Source organism: Culex pipiens, chromosome 2, assembly GCF_016801865.2.
Source record: "Culex pipiens pallens isolate TS chromosome 2, TS_CPP_V2, whole genome shotgun sequence".
Taxonomy (NCBI): Eukaryota; Metazoa; Arthropoda; class Insecta; order Diptera; family Culicidae; genus Culex; species Culex pipiens.
Genome location: NC_068938.1, coordinates 191,082,750 through 191,105,103, shown reverse-complemented (window position 1 = coordinate 191,105,103; position 22,354 = coordinate 191,082,750). Strand labels below are relative to the sequence as shown.

At 32.9% G+C, this 22,354-nt stretch overlaps 1 protein-coding gene across 1 annotated transcript in view; it reads left to right on the top strand.

Annotated features, from left to right (window-relative positions):
- LOC120414045 (frizzled) overlaps positions 1-22,002 on the top strand; it is a 185,710-nt gene extending 163,708 nt beyond the window's left edge. The window contains exon 5 of the mRNA XM_039575065.2: positions 20,716-22,002. Within this exon, the coding sequence (XP_039430999.1) occupies positions 20,716-21,272 (557 nt within the window). The 3' untranslated portion in view covers positions 21,273-22,002. The remainder of the gene's footprint in view (positions 1-20,715) is intronic.
- Positions 22,003-22,354: the final 352 nt, after the last annotated feature.

The following is a 22,354-nucleotide window of genomic DNA, read 5'->3' as shown; positions in this document are numbered from 1 at the left end:
CATTTCATCATTTTTCAAATCGAGATATCTCCTTAATGATTTGTTTGAGTTTTAATATTAAATAATGAAATTTTTTGTGATTTTTTTGCTCTCAGTATTTTTATAAATTAAAAAATCAAATCCAACTTTTTCAAATGTCCTAAATAAGTTTAACAGGCATTTGAAAACAGCTTCTCTTGATTCTCAAACTCGAAGAAATTGTCATTGAAAAAAAAAGAAAATTTCACAATTTCAAGCATTGATCGAACCAATGGTTTCAGAGTTGATGAATGAGGGCTAGATGGTATTGAAAAAAACTATTTTTCCACAAAACTTAACCAGCAATCCGATCAACAAAGTCAAAAGAGCGATATTTTAGTAAATGTTCTAAGCCTTCTAAAATATTTTTGAGCAATTCCATGTCAAATAGGGAATCGGTTGTACCCGACCCTCTCCGATTTCAATGAAACTTTGTAAACATGTTATCCTACGCTTATATAAGCCATTTTTGTGTATAAGGAGCCAGTTACACTCGATAATGACATTTGAGAAGGGCGTAAGTGTTTTAAATATTTTTTGTATTTAGTAATTTAAATATTGCTGTATCTTGAAGCCGTTGCATCGTATCAAAAAGTGGTCAAAGACAAACTTGTAGGAAATTTGCCGAGCTTTCCGAAAAAATACACTGAAGTAAAAAACACGCCATTTTTATGAGATTTTTTGATTTTTAAGCTTAAAACTCAAATTTGAAGGTGAGCCCACGCTTTTTTTTCGTTCAAATTTTTTTGTGAAAATAGCCTAAAATTTTACAAAAAGACTCACGAAAAATGCAGGATGGAGCAACTTACCTAAAAAATTACAAAAATCATTTACTGAAACTGTTTTTTTGAAAAGTGGTCTAAACGTCAAAATTTTCAAAAACCGAACACGAAAGTCGATTCTCCAGACAATTTTACATAAAAGTCTCTATATTGACCATTGTCCTAAGTTCTATCCTTGTGAAATCACAGCGGTTTTAAAAATAAAAATGTTAAAAAAATTGTTTTTTTTTATGGTTTTTGCCAATTTCTTTATGACAGACTTGATTTTTTACTCTCAAAAATATTTTTACCGGAAAACTCGTCCAATTTCCCATAAGTTTGTCTTTGACCACATTTCAATTGGATGTATGGGCTTACAGATATAAGCTAATTACATTGCTCATAACTGAAAACATAATATTTCTTCAGTGTAGTATAGTAACCTGGATAGTAAATTAGCTTAAATCATAAAAACGAGTTATTTTGAAATGTGGTGAAAGATAATCTTCTAGGAAATTGGACGAGCTTTCCGGTAAAAATATTTTCGAGACTGAAAAATCAAGTTGGTCATATAGAAATTGCCAAAAACCATCAAAAATCCTATTTTTTCAACATTTTTATTTTTAAAACCGCTGTAACTTCACAAGGATTGGACTTAGGACAATGGTCAATATGGATACTTTTATGTAAAATTCCCTTATTCGGGTTTTGAAAATTTTGACGTTTAGAGCACTTTTCAAAAAAATAGTTTCAGTAAATGATTTTTGTATTTTTTCAGGTGTGTTGCTCCATCCTTGAACGAAAAAAATCGTGGGCTCACCTTCAAATTTTACTTTTAGGCTTAAAAATCAAAAAATCTCATTAAAGTGGTGAGTTTTTTTTCCTTCAGTGTATTTTTTTCGGAAAGCTCGGCAAATTTCCTACAAGTTTGTCTTTGACCACTTTTTGATACGATGCAACGGCTTCGAGATACATAAATATTTAAATTACGAAATTCAAATATATTTAAAACATTTACGCCCTTCTCAAATGTCATTATCGAGTGTAACTGGCTCCTTATACACAAAAATGGCTTATATAAGCGTAGGATAACATGTCTACAAAGTTTCATTGAAATCGGAGAGGGTCGAGAAAAAAGTACCTAAAAAAATCCTGTTTTGGACTGAAATTGCTCTTTTGGATGGGTTGCTTTTTTCATGAAATATATTTATTTGCAAACAATTCAACAATTTTTGAAAAAAATAAATAAATGCTTGTATCTTTAAAACGGTGCAGTTCATAAAAATTGGGTGTCAAAAAGTCGATTTGCGAAAACGTATAAAAACTCACATGCTTCAAGGGTACTTTCAAAAGCAAACCTGAAAAAAAACTCTTTACAAATATGAAACAAATGGCATTTCAAATTAATTTTTAAATGCCAAGTATCTACCGGATTGAGCTTTCAAGTGTAAAATTTTCGGAAAAAGAAATTTTTCAATTTTTGTTTTACTCCTGCACAAAATTACAAGGAAAAGCTTAGAAAATTGTCTACCATTTTAAAAGCCATTCTTAATTGGTTGCTTGGATACAGCGACCCAAAATTTAAATTTTGTGAAAGTAAGTTTATTTCATTGCCTCCTAATTAGCCTTCATTTTTAAACTGACGATTTTTATCACGAGAACTGTTGATTGAGTGTTAAAAAATGAGTCTTTTCTGATCATTTTAAAACTTTTTCAATAAATTAATAGGTATCAAAACATTTATTTTGAACGAATTTAAATGATCATATTGATTTTGATGTTTTCTTGAAAATCCAACCATGGCTCCTCAAGTACGTCTCAAGTTGGCCCAAATATTAAATTATTCAAATCATTAGCTATGTCACATCGAACAAGTCAAATCCACAACACAGTGACAAGCTGGTGATGACAATCTCTTCGAGTGTCTGCTAATGAAGAAAATGACACTCCACCCCCTTGTTTCTGTACCATCCCATACGACAGTCAGACAAATGCTTTACAGTAGAGACATTGCTCCAGGCACTTTCTCCAACTTCTGGTGGAGTCGTCGCAAGACAAAAAGAGTGATGCTTTTCGAGCTAATGTTTGAAAATTAACCCCTTCTTGTGGAATTTTCCGTTTTTTGAATTCGAGCCAGCAGACCAATTAGTTGTGGGTTTTTGAAATGGGGTAGGGGTTGTAAATCGTTTGGGCTGAGCAAACTAACTATAGAGAATTCCATGCAGAGCTTGGAGGGAAATTCTTTTTCCTTCGAGAGGAAAAGGAAAAAATGTCTGACCGTCAAAATGGGCCACCCTAATGCACAACATGTCAGACCATGTTTAAATGTATACTTAGCATGCATACTTCCGAGAATTACATATTATATTGTGGCACAAGTGCGAGGTTATGTTCCGTCCTCGGCGTCATCCGCACAACTGTGAGGCTGACTTTGGTGGTGCAGAATAAAGTGGTTGCCCTCTGCCAGACTGTCGTATGCTGCAGGATGATGTATGTTAGTTTTAGTCACGAGATAAGTGCACTTTCCGGCAAACGTATTCCCGGGATGTTACTCGAGAAGAGCTGTTTGTCTCTTTCACTTGTTCAACTCTGGCCGGGTGAAGATCTGGCTGAATTATTAATAAACTGCACACCCAATTATGGGCACGTGATTCATGGTTTAGAGATTTTTTAAATTAAATCAAATTTGAACCTAAGTATTTTAAAGGATCTTTTTATATTATCTTATCACAAATTTCAAACAAACTAACATTTTTTCCTTTTTCTCTTTTCAGGTAACTTATTTGATTTAATTTTGATCCAATATCAGTTTGGTGGAAAGGTTTGTTATGGGGAGAGCTAGATGACCAACAGCAAATTGTATCTTTACTGTAATTTTTTTTCAAACGAGTGAATTTAAATTATCCTACTGATTTTCCCTACTGCCTGACTCCCCAAAGGTTAACAACTGCTCCTAATCCAACTTCCGCACCCGTTTACCCGGAAATTTGTACCTAAATCACTTCCTAAATCCCTCCAGCAAATGTCCACGTCAAACCACTTGCACCCACACAGAGAGTGAGATTATCCCACAATAATGAAGCGCGGAAAAAGCCTCAAACGGAAAAATGGCTTTCCGGCTTTTGCCAAACGGCCAACTTCCGTAAGCTGGTGCGGGTCGAGGTCTGGTTTGCGCTTTCCAGACCTTCATAAAGCGCTCTCATGCACGTTGCACAAATAAAGTGCATTATGCAGTGCGGTTCGATGGAGCGCGAATTTTGCACTCCCAACCCCGGAGGGAAGCACAAATTCCGGCAAATCCCGTCGTCGGTCCCAGATGGTTTGTAGGCTGGAAAAATGTTTGCTCGATTTTGTGAAGGGGTTGGAAGGGGGGTTGAATAAATGCAGATGAGTGAACCGCAAGCTGAGCGATTTCCAACGACGAGAGCTTTTCCAAGTGTGCTAGTAGAGTCGTTGTGGCCTCCAGAATGAAAACTCATTCGATGATGGTGGGTATCGATTTTGTTTGCTGGGGGTGTAGGTGGTGACGACTACCCCCTGGTTTGAAGGTTGCAATGATGGAGTGCAATCGAAGTGCAGAAGAATTGTTGTGAAAAAGTGCAATGCAAGTGGATTACAATGTGAGCAATTTATATAATGGACTTTTCTTTTTTAATTTCAAGAGATAAAATTTAGGGATTATTGCAAACTTGGAATAACATGTCAAATTGAAAAACAAACTTAAAAACTAAAAACTAAAAACTAAAAACTAAAAACTAAAAACTAAAAACTAAAAACTAAAAACTAAAAACTAAAAACTAAAAACTAAAAACTAAAAACTAAAAACTAAAAACTAAAAACTAAAAACTAAAAACTAAAAACTAAAAACTAAAAACTAAAAACTAAAAACTAAAAACTAAAAACTAAAAACTAAAAACTAAAAACTAAAAACTAAAAACTAAAAACTAAAAACTAAAAACTAAAAACTAAAAACTAAAAACTAAAAACTAAAAACTAAAAACTAAAAACTAAAAACTAAAAACTAAAAACTAAAAACTAAAAACTAAAAACTAAAAACTAAAAACTAAAAACTAAAAGCTAAAAACTAAAAACTAAAAACTAAAAACTAAAAACTAAAAACTAAAAACTAAAAACTAAAAACTAAAAACTAAAAACTAAAAACTAAAAACTAAAAACTAAAAACTAAAAACTAAAAACTAAAAACTAAAAACTAATAATTTGATTTTATGATTTTATGATTTTATGATTTTATGATTTTATTTTGAGTTTGATCGGCTACTCAGTATGATTTTATGATTTTATGATTTTATGATTTTATGATTTTATGATTTTATGATTTTATGATTTTATGATTTTATGATTTTATGATTTTATGATTTTATGATTTTATGATTTTATGATTTTATGATTTTATGATTTTATGATTTTATGATTTTATGATTTTATGATTTTATGATTTTATGATTTTATGATTTTATGATTTTATGATTTTATGATTTTATGATTTTATGATTTTATGATTTTATGATTTTATGATTTTATGATTTTATGATTTTATGATTTTATGATTTTATGATTTTATGATTTTATGATTTTATGATTTTATGATTTTATGATTTTATGATTTTATGATTTTATGATTTTATGATTTTATGATTTTATGATTTTATGATTTTATGATTTTATGATTTTATGATTTTATGATTTTATGATTTTATGATTTTATGATTTTATGATTTTATGATTTTATGATTTTATGATTTTATGATTTTATGATTTTATGATTTTATGATTTTATGATTTTATGATTTTATGATTTTATGATTTTATGATTTTATGATTTTATGATTTTATGATTTTATGATTTTATGATTTTATGATTTTATGATTTTATGATTTTATGATTTTATGATTTTATGATTTTATGATTTTATGATTTTATGATTTTGTGATTTTATGATTTTATGATTTTATGATTTTATGATTTTATGATTCTATGATTTTATGATTTTAGGATTTTATGATTTTATGTTTTTATGATTTTATGATTTTATGATTTTATGACTTTATCTTGTTAAAAATGTGTTATTAAAATTGTGTGAATTTTAGGGTTTGAATAATTTTAACATTTTTAGAATTTTTTTGACAAATAATAGTCTTACTCTAAAAAAGAATCATTTTAAAGCAAAATTTGACTGTGCAAAAACCGCAAAAAATAGTTAATTAAAATTAAAAAAAATATCACCACCATTAAACACAAGTGGCAAGCAACATGATCCCCATCATCAAGGACGACTGAACAACACGTTGTTGTCAACATCATTGGCTCCCTATGACGTCCAAGGGCTCAACTGAACATTCCCGCTGTTGAAGTTTCTTTTTATTGGTTGTAGTTTATTGATGGTGTAAGTTTTAGGTTAGGGACCATTCACAAATAACGTAGATTTTTAAATTGAATGTTTAAGCTAGCTAAAAACAATTTTTTCAACGATTTTGAATAATGACATCTAAAAAAATTAGTTTACGTCAGATATGAATGATCCTTTTTTCTTCAGTAGGACTTCTGTTCCCCTTACAGAAGGGCTCAACTTGCAAGCGCTGCGATGGTTACGTGTCGTTGATGTAATATCCTCTCGGATTAATAACGTGGCCGGACACGTAATATGAACTGAGACGACGTGGAAACATGGAAAGTTGTTTTATGATAGTGTTGGTTTATTTTTTTTTGTCTGGGCGTTTTTTTCTGGAAGTGATGAATAGATATCATTACGTGTGATGTACAAATAGTTGGAATAATGAGTTTTTAGTGGTAAACTGTTACATGATTTTTTTGAATTTTTTTCACAAATTTTGGTTTTATTTTATAACACAAATTAAATAGAAATTCTCAAGTTTTTCAGCAATTACCATTATTTAAATCAACTTTTCAGATCTCACTTTCATCCTTTGCAGGAAATTGCCACCATTAAGCGACATCATTTTGAACATTTTCTCATTAGATTCAATGAACTTTCCCGTGGCTCTCTCGTTACAACCAGAAAATCAATCAGCAAAAATCGACCAAGAGACCAGATCGATGCGGCATCGACTTGATGTTGTAAACTGCACCGACTTTAACGACATTGATGCCGCCCAAGTGATAATAATGACAACATCTCCTGCGAGTTTCGATCGAGCCGGACTCGTCGCATTTGTTTTAACGATAATGACAAAGTCCACCTTGTTTTTGCGTGGCTGTTGGGTTGAGAGAAATTGACCGAAATACAAAAATGGAAAAATCGAAGAGAAAAACAAAAACGAACCCTTTGATCGATGGAGGAGGCACTTTTCAAAGATTGCCTTGAATGAAGTGGATTAATCCACGCAAAATTACGAAATACTTTCCGTACTTTTTTTTTGCCAAACCTTTCTCACACTAATTTTATTAAATATTTTTAATTTTTTTAACTCTGTATTTTTTTGTAAATTACCCTGAAACTTTCTCAAAAAGGGTTCATCCTCAGCAGACTAAGACACTGTTTTTGTTGCGAAAATCGATGTTCAGTGATGTTTTGAAGAGCTGGACCCCATTACACACGCCATCGCCAGGGACCCCTCGGGGGGTCTCCAGCCGGTTCAAAGATCTGTATCACGGTGGTGTGATTATTTTAAATTACCCACTCACGGTAGCAGGGTTGTTCCCAAATGATACCAGTATCAAGCAAGGCTTAACCGCGTAATTACATTTTTTGCGGAACTTCAAAGCAGCTGTTGGGAGAGATTTATTTGTCACTCAATCATTCGGAAATATAACAACCGTCAACATCCATTACAGTGGGATTAACCTGGTCCAAGGGATCAGCTGAGAGCGAGCTAAAAATGGCATCACTTGCTCGAATCTTCTAATTAGAACTCTCGTGTGCAGTGCAATTAGCACATATCGCGGCGGAGCGAGAAAATCATAGCTCTTAATCAAAGTCAGCAACGGTGATGTTGTTCCTACACTTTGAACTATAATTAACCCAAAACGGTTGGCCACTGCAGCAGTTGCCGGCTGACTGGGTTTGGCACGAGTAAACTAGACTCGCCAAATGACAGTGGGTAATTAATTACCTTTGTGATGTCAAGCAGAATGATACAGAGAGAGAGTGGGATTAAGTGGGATTGCTGCTGCAACTATCTCACCTCTGCATGACATGTAGAACGTGGTTCATTTTGACAGAACAGTGATACCTACTTGGGAAAGCGAGATATCGTCAGCTGTGTGCTATCTTGTGACATAGACCATTTTGGTCGAAAATGAGTTAATGATGACGTTTTGCTATACTTAACAAACACTACAAGATGCTTTAACCCGATTTTGGAAACTCGCTTCCGTTTCCCGGATATCGCAATACACACTTGTGACATAGATCAATTTATCATCAAAATGATCGTGCACACTTGTGACACGTCATACATGTTGTTGGAAAATGTGGAAAATTTGTCTTGTTTTTCACAAATTTATGTACACACATACTTTCTAAAGGCAATGCAAACTTTTGTTTATAAAAATATACTGATTAAGTCGGTTAAACCATTGATTTGAGCTAATTTTAGTTTGTATGGGAATACTGTGCACACTTGTGACACGTAGTATAATTTTAGTTTCAAAACACACTTGTGACACGTGCTTTTCAGATTTTTGTTTACATTATTTACTGTATCTTTTAACTGGTGTAACCAAATTAGTTGAAACTTGGAGCGTTTGTTAAGCGATAGTATACGAACCGATTGCTTCAAAAAGTTTGGCTCTACCATTCATAGTTTTGAAAATATTAACCATCAAACATTAAAAATCGATTTTCTCGAATAGTACTAAATGGTCGTTGTCACAAGATAGCACACAGCTGACGATATGTTATGGTAGCTTGTAGGTGGAAAGGTAGCAATCATAATTTCACACCTTTTAGTGTTAATGATAAACAATGTTAATGTTGGAACAACGAAACGGAATTATTTACTTTTTTTTGCAATATTGAATGAATAAAAAATCATCGAAATAATACATATATTTTTAAATACCTTGCAAAGATGTCAATTGATAGAATAATTTATTACTGTTATCGTCGGGACCCTTAATCTAAAAATTAAAAATAATAAAATAAAATTTAATTTACAAGCCACTGTTTTTTATGAAAAAAAAAGTGTTCGAAAATGCATTTTATACCTGCCCAATATATCAAAGTATTGACAATTTTTTTTCGTCAAAAAAAAATCTCAAATTGCCGTATTTTTCGAAAATACTCAAATTTTATGAGTACGATTTCAAATGGTATAATTTTTCACAGTTCTAGTATTTTTGGAATGATTTAGTTTTCACAAAATACCGTTTTTTCGAAAATTCTCAACTTGTCACAATTTGCAACATGGATATCAAACGAACCGAAATTTAGTATGCTTTTTCACTTTTATTAGTTTTTTTTTTTGTTAAATACTAAAATTTTTCTTATATTACCGTATATTTCTGAAAATACTCAAATTGATATAATAAGCCATATGGGTATCAAATGAAGCGAAATTGTGTATGCATTTTCTCAGTTCTTTTTTTTTGAATTAAATTCTCTAGTTTTCACAAAATACCGCATTTTTTCGAATAAACTCAAATTTTCATAATTTGCAATATGAGTATTAAACGAAGCGAAATTTGGTATGCACTTTCACTGTTCTAGTATTTTTGGTATTATTTGCTCTAGTTTCCACAAAATACCGTATTTAGTGAAAATTTTAGTATTTCATTCAGTGAAATGCATGCAAGATTTCAAATCGTTTGATACTCATTATGCAAATTATAAATATTTGAGTACTAAAAAAATGGTATTTTGTGAAAATTTAAGTATTCAGCAAAAAAAAGTCTATAAAAGTGAAACATCTTACCAAACTTTGCTTCGTTTGATACCGAAGTTGCAAATCATGAAAATTTTAGTATTTTCAACAAAATACGGTATTTTGTGAAATTTTTAATATTTCGTTCAAAACACTCTGAAACTTCAAATCATTTGATATCCTATTGCAAATTATGAATATCAGATTGCTTTTTAAAAAAAATACGGTATTTTGTGAAAACTTGAGTATTTAACAAAAAAACTCTTATAAAAATGAAAGCATACAACATTTCATTTCGTTTGATACCCATATTGCAAATTATGAAATATGAGTATTGCCAAAAAGAAAACGGTAGTTTGTAAAAACTAAAGCATTTTATTCAAAAAAAAAAAAAAACTAGAGCAGTGAAAATTCATTCCAATATCTTGACCATTGTAAAAAAAATACGACATTGCTCTTGGTAATAATAATGAGAAGTTATTTTGAGCAATTCTTCAACTTTTGAAGCACTATTTAAAAAAAACGACGATCAAAAATAGTAAAAAAAACATATAAGGTCTTTGGATTGTAACAGAAAGCAATTCATACAAATTTATAACACCACCATCACCATGCAATTTCATCAAACTCCAGGTAATATTGACTAAGGATCAATCAAACAGTAAAACGTGTAAAATAGATGTCAGCTGAACTTCATTCTACGTGTTGACCAGTTTGAAGAACTTTTATGGATGTTCTATAAAAGACTCATAAATTATACTGGTCTGAAGTGAGGTTTGAATTTTCTAAATTGCTGAATCATTGATTTAAAGTGACTTGCAGAAATGCACTTTCCTTCCAGCATCCTAGCAATAAATTTGATTATAGATTGCCCACTGCACTTTATGGCATGTCCTCGTAAAACCGCTTCGAACCAAAATCGCCATCCTCCGAACCTTCCCCAACAATAAATATCCACTGGTACTTCCATTACGGAAATTAATAGCACTTCCTTTCTCGGAAGCAAAAAAACCTCGACCAAGTTGAGCTCCTTTGACCAGCATCGTCTTTCAAAGGAAAAGCCGATAAGCGGGGAAAACCTTTTCAGATCGGATTTCCTCGCAAAAAGCGTTGCGTCGTCGTCTCAAAAGTGAAAAGTGGTTCCTCGGTTATAAATTTCCCACCCTGCAGCGCTTTCCCGTATTTTATTGGATTTTCCGAGGAAAAGCTCGTTGGCGATTTATTTCCTGGAATGTTGCGGACTCGATTTGAAATCCATGCTTTATTTATTCAAGCTCTCGGTTCTCCGTTCAGACGTCCATCAAGCTTTAATCAAATCAATCAACCGTACCCCGGTGGTGGCGGCAGCGAGTGGAATGTAAATCAGTTCGTGGAGATCTGCTGAAATGAAGTGCACACCCGCTGGGAAGGCCACTAATCCCTAATGACTTGTTCTAGTCTGCGCCCGGCGAGAACGGTGCGAACAAATGGCTCAATTTAGACGTGATCGGTCAACGAACCCTTCTGAAGCTAGTTTTGACGGTCATGGTTACGCCCCCAAAGTGGCCTGTATGCCAACTTCCCGTGAGACTGTTCTTCAACGTGGTGCGTAAGAAATTCATATCAGTTCTCACAACTGTCCGAGGCACTGATCACTGACGGACGTGTGATCAGTGATCTTCGTGCTGAAATTAAGTCCAGTGCTCCAGCGGCTGGATTAGATTAACATTTATGAAGCCAATTGAAGTCGTTCGATGGGCAATCTGGACATTTGCTGCGGGTATCATGGCAGATCGGGCAGGTACTCGCGGAAGTCGGGCGCGGACAGTTATCTTTTTATGGACCACACGACGGGCACAGCTGATTACAGAGAGGATATAACCTCGTTTGTGCGGGCAGTGATTGGCTGATATCAGGGCTAGGTTTAATGGGATATTTATGGACAATTAACGAGTAATCGACAGATGAACAGATTATAATTGCAGGTATTAGTGCTAATGCTTTAGAATGGATGTTCTAATAAGTCTTAATTTTTCTTATATTGTAGCTATCTCAAATTGAAAACTCATAAATCATTCCTTTTAAAAATTCAAGTAATTTAAGTTTATTTTTTCAAAAAATTGTTCAAAAATACAATCATAAATAAAAGTTACTAAAAATTACTAGGTGTTCTGTGTTCCGTCTGAAAAGACAGTGTGATTGTCAATTAAAATATAGTTGCGCGACAGCCGGAAGGATTTCCAATTCAAAAGAAATCTACATTCAAAAAAAATCGAAATTTAATCATTCATTCATTTTTTTTATTAAAACAAATTTAGATTTAACTCAATATTCATCAAAAACCTATCTTATGCAAGGCCATCCCGTTTTGACAACATTTTCTTCACGATTTCGGCAGTACCACAATATCTTTAATTTTTTCAAGTCTCCTAGGTCATTTGATTTAATTTTCACTCAAATCATAAAAAATAGTAAAAAATTATACTTGGAGCCATGTAATGGCGAAACGCTTCAAATAATTTGTACCCTGCATTGCAGTTTTGCTACTATCCAAAAAATATCAATGAATTTATGAAAATAAAATATTTTTAAAATTTTGTGTCTCTTTTCCCAAAATTTGAAATGAGTGAAAAGATTTAAAAATGTTTTCTTTTTATTGAAACACGTGAATCACCATAATATGTTATAGAATAACAATAAGATTAAACTTCTTTTTTTTTACCGTTCATTTATTAAAAGGTAATTTACCGTAAATTTTTAATTTTTTTATTTTCTTTTTCATGAAAATGGTTTAAAACAATTTTTTGTGAAGTTTGTTTAATTTAAAGTTTAGTTTAGTTTTGTTTAGAATATCAAAAATTAAACTAACTGTGTTCAACTTTTTTAGTATTTGTATTCAGAAATTGTCACTACATCTCTGTATATAAAAAAATGATTTTTAATGAGAAATTTGGTATAAAATTCCAACAAATAAAAAAAATCGTAGTTTAGTTGATTTCAGAACGTAAATAAATATAAACATTTTGGCAGGCCGGATATTTCTTGATAAAAAATGTTGGTGACAAATCACAACAAAATTTCTAAAAAAACAAATTCTTATGCACAAAATCTCTTATCACTCTCTCTCAAATATTTTTTTTTGCAATATTCATAAATAAATCGAAATGTTGTGTTTTAAAAAAGTTAGTTGCACTAGTTGGTTTTTCTTGAAAAATATCTATTTTATTTTAATTTAAACGCAATGAAAAAAAGTTTTTCAAGTAGGTTTTCAGCTAAAAAAAGTCATCCAGAACAACAATATCTTGCTTGAAATATAGGTTTAAAAGACAATGAACAATTATTCGAAACCACATTTTCAGTATAATGAACTGTTTTGTAGTGATCTCTCCTTTCTGCACTTATCCAAAAACTTAGGAAGAAAAAAATATTTTTTTAGGGTCATAAATGGTAAAAAATGATATTTGTTATCTAAAGTAACAAAAATAAACATATAAAAAAACGTCAATTAAAGGGAACAAACAAACATATACTCAAAATCATTTTGCAAATGTTAGACAGCAGCATAACTGTTATTATGTTCGAAGTATTTTATGATATTTACTATTTAAATTTAGCTTGGTATTTGAAATATTTTTTTTTCGTTTATGAAGCTAGTTAAAAAAAGAAAGCAAAATAAGTATTGATCATGGCATAAAATACATATTTAATTCCATAATGGGTATGGTTTTCTACTTTTCATGAAAATATAAATGCAGAATTTTTTTTATGTCCCAGATTATGTTTTGATACACTTTGCTGCAATTTGAAAGCTATTCATCAAAGTTTATATCAAATTAACGTCAAAGACGCATGAAAAATTGAAAAAATAAATGTTTTTTTTTTGGAAAATAGTAAATAGGCAAAAGATAATGATTGTTAGTTTTAGAATATGTATTAAAAACTACAAAAATAAACAAAAACTAAACACGACAAATGAAAATAACAATACTAGAAAAAATGAAGAAAAACATTAACAAGAAAAGTATAGATTTCGTCCTTAACAATAGCAACGGTAATTGAACACTCTCTCAGTTTTATTAAAATAAATATTGTATTAAAATTGAAGTGTATTGATTTTGTATTTTTTCACCGAATTCATATTTTTTTTTCCAATTGTATTTTACCATGAAGACTAACCCTTTGTCTTCCGAAATTGCTTCTAGTTTGTAAAATAAAGAATTTGGAAATAGGCAAAATGGTTATTGCTCATAACAAAAAAAAAAAACATCTTTGTTGTTATTGCTTTGTCGTGGTGTAAAATGATGTAGGGGGAGAGGGGGTAATATGCACCCCCGGGGCAAAATGCACCCCCTGCTTTTCTCGGTATTTGGAAGAATTTTCCGGGGAAAAAAAATCATAGGAATTGGAAGCATAACATTGCTAAACCATGCTGGAAAAAATTGAGCATCCCAGTATAAAAACAGCTCAAGTTATTTGCAAAAAATTAAAATGTTGTGTTTTCATCTAATTTTCATTGAACTTAAATTATGATTTTTGGACAATATAAAAAGCATTTATTGATATTGTAAGTGTTGAGGTATATATTTTTTGCCATAATCTTCATTACTCTGTAGATAAATGAGTCCAAAAACATCAAAAAATGCATTTTTAATTAAATTTTCTGCAAAAAGCGTGCTCGGGGCAAAATGCACCGCTGTGAAGCTCCTTTGCAAAAACAGCGGTGTCATCTAGTGGTGACTAGTGAAAACTGCTTTTACTCGGTGCATTTTGCCCCATGTTGTCGTGCATATTGCCCTGCATGATTATTCGGAATGAATCAAAAATGTTTTTAGAAATTTTATATTTTAGAACAATTTTGAGGTTTTTCAAGACTTTTTTCACATGGATGTCGAAGAATAATAGTAGTTTTAGAACATCGAACAAAATTCTTCCACAGTAATGCTGTAATGGTTGAGAAATCACAGTTTTCCCTTAGGGGGTGCATATTACCCCCTCTCCCCCTAGTATTGGTCAATATATGTTTAAACTGCTTTTTTTATGTTCTTAAACGGCACATTGTGATAAAAACATCTTCGAATTTATTTAATGTTATTTACATTTGAAGAAAACATTATAAAAAAATTCAATAGAGAAGCATTATTAAGGGAGGAATTCTATGGATTCAGCTTAAATATCATAAATTTGTAAACATAATGATAATCTGATGAAGTTTAATAGCTCTTCATTGCTAACAGAGTAATGTAATTTTTATTACTAATGCATGAATAAATTATTATTCTCATACATTACCATAGAAAAATTCTAAACTACTTGTTTATGACTGTTAAACAAACAAAATTCATAACTTATCGTATCGTGCTTATCATCCGGCAAAACCTGATTCTTGTACAAAATAACCCGTCTGTGACGCCAAGAACGACGCGCCGCGGGCCAATCGAACCGAATTAATTGCCCATTTAATTGGCCAACTAGCCATTAGGCATTCGCTTTTCCGCCTCAGTCAACATCACACATTAGGTGTAAGCCGGGTCTTGATCCTGCTAAGACCTCGCTCAAGAAATCTGCCTGAATAAGTGAAAATTACACACACACACACACACACACACACACACACACACACACACACAAACGCCCGGGGATTGCGCGTCGGTTATGATGTTGGAATGTGGTGGAGAAATGTCTGCCGGCTTCTAATCCAATTAGCTCTCCTCGGGCACTGTGTTCATAAAGGTTTGTGAGTGTGTATCGGTTTATATGTTTGTGCGGAAAATTAACCCACTATCATACATTATTCCCTTCTTGGGAATTGGATTGACTAAATTTAATAAACTTTCGAATTTAATCAAGTTCAAAACTTAAAAAAATCTGTTATTTATCAAACATATACGTCATCTATGACCACTTCCTACCAAACCATCACGTCCAAGGTGAAAAATCCGTTAGAACCATGAAGAAAGGAAGGTAGGTGTTGGAAAATTACCCCCGCAGGAAAATGATGCAATAAGGTGCCGCCTCGGCCTTCCCTGAAGCTTAAGGTGTTGGTTCCTGTTGTTTCTGGACCAGCCCCTTCCCGTTCTGTACTTTTTGTGCCGTCCGATTGCTGCGTGAACATACGCGTATTAAGTCGTGATTAGGGCCAGAGAACCACCATGACTTCTTGATTGCGATATCGTACCATGGTGTGGAACAAACTTCCCCGGTATGGCGAATCGACGAGTAATGGTGCTAATAAATAAATTTGTAGAACGGCCTTTAATGTTCGATTCCTCAATTGCACGTGTACTTTGTGGATTCCAGAGGAAGTATGAGCAAGAAGTGTTGTGTTGTTTTTGAGCGATGGGATATCATTTCAAGTTTTGCCAACTGACCTTAATGAGTCGATTTGTTGCACTTTTAGGAGCAGTGTAATTTCGCAGCGATTTGTTCCGTAATTTGTTTTGCAAAACCGTTGAATTTCTTCAATTTTGATACCAATTTCTTCAAGCTGTTCAAGATACCACCCACATTTAATCTCATCACAAACTGCTTAATTTGTCCTCATTCTCGGGAAATCATTGTCGTCTATCGCGCCTTCTCATTAGCCCCGCAAGTGTCTGTGATAATCACCTATGGGCGAAGTACCTACTTCCAGGCCCCTTTTCTTCCCAATGGATACATATTTGCATACATTATCATACGGTTCGCACTAACGTTCCGTGGAATGTTTGTCCAACGAGAACGGTTCCAATCTCATCAAACTCATCCCATTGAGAGTCACAGTACATAGCACACACGCACGCACATTCTCTGTGACGAGATGGTTCTATCGAACGATAATTTGAATATAATCATTGTGCTTCATGAATAAACATTGCGCCTTTGTTGGTGACGGCGTGACGATCCAGTGCTGGTATGTAGTTATAGTAGTAGGTTCGTAATGTAAATGTCACCTCGACCAATGTTAAAATTGTTTTTGCTCCATAAATTCTGGTCTGTTTTTACTAATCGTATTTTTTTTTATTATTTTTTGATAACTAACATTTTTATTAAGAACTAGAAAATTTGTATATCACTTGGATGTATTTTAACTTAAAAAAACATGAAACTTGATTGAATGTGTCTAATTGTTATAAAATTTTGATACTACTAACTTGTCCTATCATTCTCGAACGACGAAACGGCCCTGTTTTCTCTAGCAAAAATAACATTTTCGATACAAGGGCTGAAAAGTTATAAATTTAAATTTTCGAAGTAAATTGATAAATTTTATGGGACTCAAAAAGACATCTTTTGAGCCATGCTGCATGAGAGTGCAAAATCTGGTTCCAGAAACATGATTTTTTCAATATAATTTTTGAAAAATATAAAAAATTGCGGTAAAATATTTTTAAAAATACCTAAATTTTATTTATAATAGAAAAGTTCATTACTGGATTTTCAATAAAGTGAGCCGGTTTGAAGTTGTAGTTCAATCCTTTTTGGCTCAATTTTTACATTTTTGATCGTCATAATAACAATAATTTATGGAATCGGTTCTCAGATTACCAGTGAACATAACTTTACCAAAATTTAAAAAAAAAAATATTCAAACAAGTTGTTTTTATCCACATTTTGCGTCAAAAATCAGCAGAATTTCACTTAAAGCTTACATAAAGAGACCAGCAAAAATATTTTACCAATTTTTTGTCAAAATTATGTTTACTGATCATCTGAGAACCGATTCCATCAAGTAAAGCATGAAAAAAATGAGCAATTGTTATTTTGACGATCAAAAGCATTAGCATTAGCATTAGCATTAGCAATAAAGGTCGCACAATTCCGGATGGCTGCACAACGCTTATCTTGCTGTTTAACTGTAATTAAACGTATGATAGCACTAGACTCTCATCCGGTTACAATATTCCAACACGGGAGATACCATGTTTTCCTCTTTAGATGAGCGTGTAATACTATCCAGTAAGATAAGGGGCTCCTGGCCGGTACCTTGCTAACCTCGGGGATTGGAAGGTATGTTAGTAAACATCTATCTAGAATGCGCAGAGATCTCTACGTCACCTAGTGGTATAGATGTTTGTAGGGAGGTTTTGGACTCGTTTGTTTTTTTAACACCATCACCACCACCACCAAAACAATACCATCACCACAAAAAGCCATGCTAGATTTTAATACAAATACATTACAAAACGAACACAACAATAAAATCATCTTCCTGGCCCTGCTGCCCACACGATACTGACGTGCAATAATATTAATTACCACAATGGCCCCCCACTGCATGCATGACTCGAACATGAACACGAACATAGCACAAAGAGAACACCACAAAAATCCATCTTCCCATCACCACTGCTTGCACGATACTGACGCCATTGTTATTTTGACGATCAAAAATGTGAAAATTGAGCCAAAAAGGTTGGGCAGGCCTGTTGTAGTCACTATATGGTTATAATTTGCAGAAATTTGAACATTTTTCGCTTTCAAAAAAATCTTTATAAAGGAAAGCCAGCACTGTAAAAATATATTTTTTAGAAGTTTGTAAGATACAGCATCACAAAAAATTCGAATCGAAAAAAAAAATATTTTTATGATGTGTCACCTAATTAGGCTGTAATTTTTTAACTGACAATATCTCGAAAATGATTGGTTCGATTTTTTAAGCTAAAAATGAAACTACTGTGTAATTTTCTTTTCTATTGAATAAAAATAATTTCGGAAATCTTAAATTTGGTCTTAAATTATCTTTTTGTAGTATTTTCAAAAAATATGCTTGATTTTAAAACTTTGTAGTTATTTTCAATAAAAATTTTGAAAAGTAATCACAAAAGTTTTTTTTAATTGATTGAAAATCGAACCAATTTCTAAGATATCGTGAGTTGAAAATTATAGGCTAAATAGGTGACACATAAAAAACTCACTTTCATCGATTGGAATTCTTTGTGAGGCTGTGTCTCAGAAACTAAATGTTGAATATTCAAATTCTCAGAATTTGCAGCCTGAAAAGGTGATGAAATGGATATGTTATGTCAAAGGAACTTTCTTGTAAAATTGGGCGCCCTGTTTGATGGCATACTCAAAAATAAAAAAAAAAACATTTTTTTCATCGAAGAACACAAAAAAAGTTTCAAAAACATTGCAATTTTTTGTTACCCAACTGTAATATTTGTTGGAACAATTAATCTAAGGGAAATTTATTGTACTTTTCGAAGCTACATTAACCCAGAAGGGTCATTTTTTTTAATTTGGAAGAGATTTTTTTTTTGAGATTTCGTGTTTTTTCTAACTTTGCATGGCTATTTTTTAGAGTGTAACAATGTTCCACATAGTTACAGAGTAAATAATAACAAAAAAAAGATTTGTGATCATAAGGGGTTTGCTTGTTATCATCACGAGTTATCGCGATTTCACAAAAAAAAAAGTTTTTCGATTCATTTCGATTTAAAAAATGTTTTTTTTTTTGTGATTACATAAAAAAAATCTAAGAAACCATATCTCCGAAACCAGATTTTGCACCATGATGCAATTGCACTATAACTCAAAATATGTATTTTTTAGCCCCCAAAAACACATAAAAAAATAAATAAAAAAATAAATTTTAATGAAAGTAAATTGCAATTTTAGGCATTCATAATTATATTCAACATGTTTTATAGCGTTGCAAAATATTTTAAATATTTTCACAGCAATAAAAAAGTCTCAATGCTCAGATATTTTGTAAACTAATTATGCAAAACAACTGGACAGTTGTATGATGCTTTTAAAAACACTTTTTTATTCAAATGTTAAAACTATGGCTCGTTATTACATTTTTAAATTTTCATTATTATTTTAAATTCCAAAAACATTGATTTTTATTCAAAAAATAATTTTTACAAGCCATAACAAAAAAGACAAAAGTAGTTAAATAATAAAAAAAAAATTTAAATGGTTCTATACCTTCTGCTGGCTTTTGTTTTCTCTTTTTCCTGCGTTCAGAAAGTTATTTTGAGCAAATTTTACCCCTTTTGGAAAGTTTCAGACCTGATCTACAATATTCAATCAGTATCTTTCGCCTCTTTTCGTTTATCATATTTTTCCTGTTTTTTTATCGTTGCTTTTCCTCTATTACCACATCTTTGTTATACTTGTGAATTATTAGGTGTATATTGAAACTCATAATTCAAACTTTTAAAACATTGATTTAAACCATTAGCATCAATAAACATTAGCAAATCTATCAGATAGAAAAGTTTGCAGATTTCCAATTATCTTTGCAATCCATCAACGTTGAGATGTCTAAAGCAAGAATCTTTCAAAATTATTTTTGTAAGGTTGTTCACAAACCAGAACAGTTTGATTACCCGAAAGTTTGGAATTAAATATTAGAATCAAAAACAGCATCTTCCAACAAGACACGTTCATCTTTTTTGTTGAACCTTGCAACACTTTTAAACCAGGCAAAACCCATCTTGTCCAGGTGAAAAAGTTGCACATCAAGCATCTCCCATCGTCCAGAGCAATCCCCCCTCCGTCGAAGATGGTGCACATAAAAATCATAATTAAATTATTGAAGAATTTCCGTTATGCTGGCCTTTGCCTTTCCATAGCCAGCAACTCACTCTTCCATAGCCCCGATGCTCTGGAGGCCATTCTTCGTAGCACTTTTTCCCAACCCCCTCGTCTCTGCTCCCCAACTCCTCAAGATTTCAAGGTAACCCAAGTCGATCCACAATCTTGGTTGAAAAGTTTGCTTACACTTGTGCTTATTATTTTGCTTTTACAACCGCGGTGAAGAACATTGTGCATCTCCTCTTCTCACTGTCTTGGATAGTTGTGGCACGCGTTTGCCCTTAATGGTGCCAACATTAAGTGGAGGGGGACTTTTTTTTCATTGCTGCACTTTGGAGGTGAGGAAAGCAGTATTACATGGAATGACTTTCTGTTAACTTCATTTCCTACTTCCCGGAGAAGTTTGAAGGAGGGGAGAAAAAATGAGATGGTCCAAGAAATGCTCGACAAGAAAAAGTGCAATCTGTAATTATTGTTTGGTGAGAAGATTATGCAAATGTCTATCAGGAGGGAATCTATGTTGAACAGCTGAAGAACATTGTCGTTATCTGACCTTTGTGAAGTAACCTAGTTATCTCTTCTCTTCCAGGTGACGTCCTCTCCGGCGTTTGCTTCGTCGGCCAGCTGGACACCCACTCCCTGGCCGTATTCCTGCTCATCCCCCTCTGCATCTACCTCTCGGTCGGTGCCCTCTTCCTCCTGGCCGGCTTCATCTCCCTGTTCCGCATCCGGACCGTCATGAAGCACGACGGAACTCGCACCGACAAGCTGGAACGCCTCATGCTCCGGATCGGCTTCTTCAGCGGCCTGTTCATCCTGCCCGCGCTCGGCTACCTCGGCTGCCTCTTCTACGAGTACTACAACTTTGACGACTGGATGATCCAGTGGAACCGCCAGATGTGCAAGATCTTCTCGATTCCCTGCCCGGCCATCGGAAAGCACCAGCAGCACCACCCGGGAATGGCCATGGCCGGGGACGAGGAGCGGCCAATCTTTCACATCTACATGGTCAAGTACGTGTGCTCGATGCTGGTTGGGGTCACATCCAGCGTGTGGCTCTGGTCCGGCAAGACCGTCATCAGCTGGAGGCAGTTCGCGGAGAGGTTGCAGGGCAAGGACAGCCGGAGTCGGGGTGCGTATGTTTAGGGATTTTCGTGGACCAAAAGTCGATCGACACGTATCATACAATCGAGATTATAGGCATTTGTTAGCGATTTAGGGGGAAGTTGTAGTGAAGTTTGAAAATCCCAAAATGAAGGGATTAGACGATTTACAGAACAACATGAGTATAGTCTCATAAATAATCATTTCAAGTAAGTTAATTTTTACAGGAACAGATTTTGTTGATGCACTTCCTATTCCTTAAATCCTTATTTTACTGATGATTTAAAAGATTTTAAATTTTATCAGAAAAACAGAATGAAGAAATTCCAAGAAATTCCGATTTAAGATATTTGGAATATTTTTCGGTTAAACTTTAAATCCAAAGCAGCAACTGATTATCTATTTGAAATCGGTAGTACCAACGTTAGAGGAACTGTTGTTCAACATGTTTGGTACTAAGCATATTCTAATCTTATGTATTTTTTAAACTGAGCGTTGAAGTTTGTGGAAAATGTGCTTAGTTAATCAAAATTTTTATAAGTAATAGACTAATAAATTTATGCATTGTAAAATTAACGAAAAAAAAATGGTCGAAAGTCATCAGTTTAAATAAACAAACATGAATTAGTTGTTTGAGTAATTAAAAAAACTTGCAAAATAATTTTTAAAGTCAGACTATTTAAAAAAACTGCAGCAGCAGCTCATTTTTGAAAGTATGGAAAAAATCACAAAAAAATAAAAACTCTAAAAAATATTTTATTCATAAGAAAAATTGAAAATCTCTCTTAATATTTTTCGAGGTTAGGTTTTAAAAAATACTCTTGTTTCCAAAAATGGGATAACTCAAAATATTATTACAAAAATAGTTTGGAAGTTATGCTTTTTATTTGATAGAACTGCTCATAATTGAATGAATGGAAAAATTCACAGATAATACTGGTTTGTTGGCATGATTTTTTTTTTTTTAATAATCGGATGTCTAACTATTTCTATAAATTTTTAAACGCATGTATTCTACGTTAGAATTTTACAAAAATATTACAAAATTGTGTTGCACCTTTGCCACATTCGACCTTTTGTCCATTCGACCTTTTATCCATTTGACTTATTGTCCTTGTTTAAGT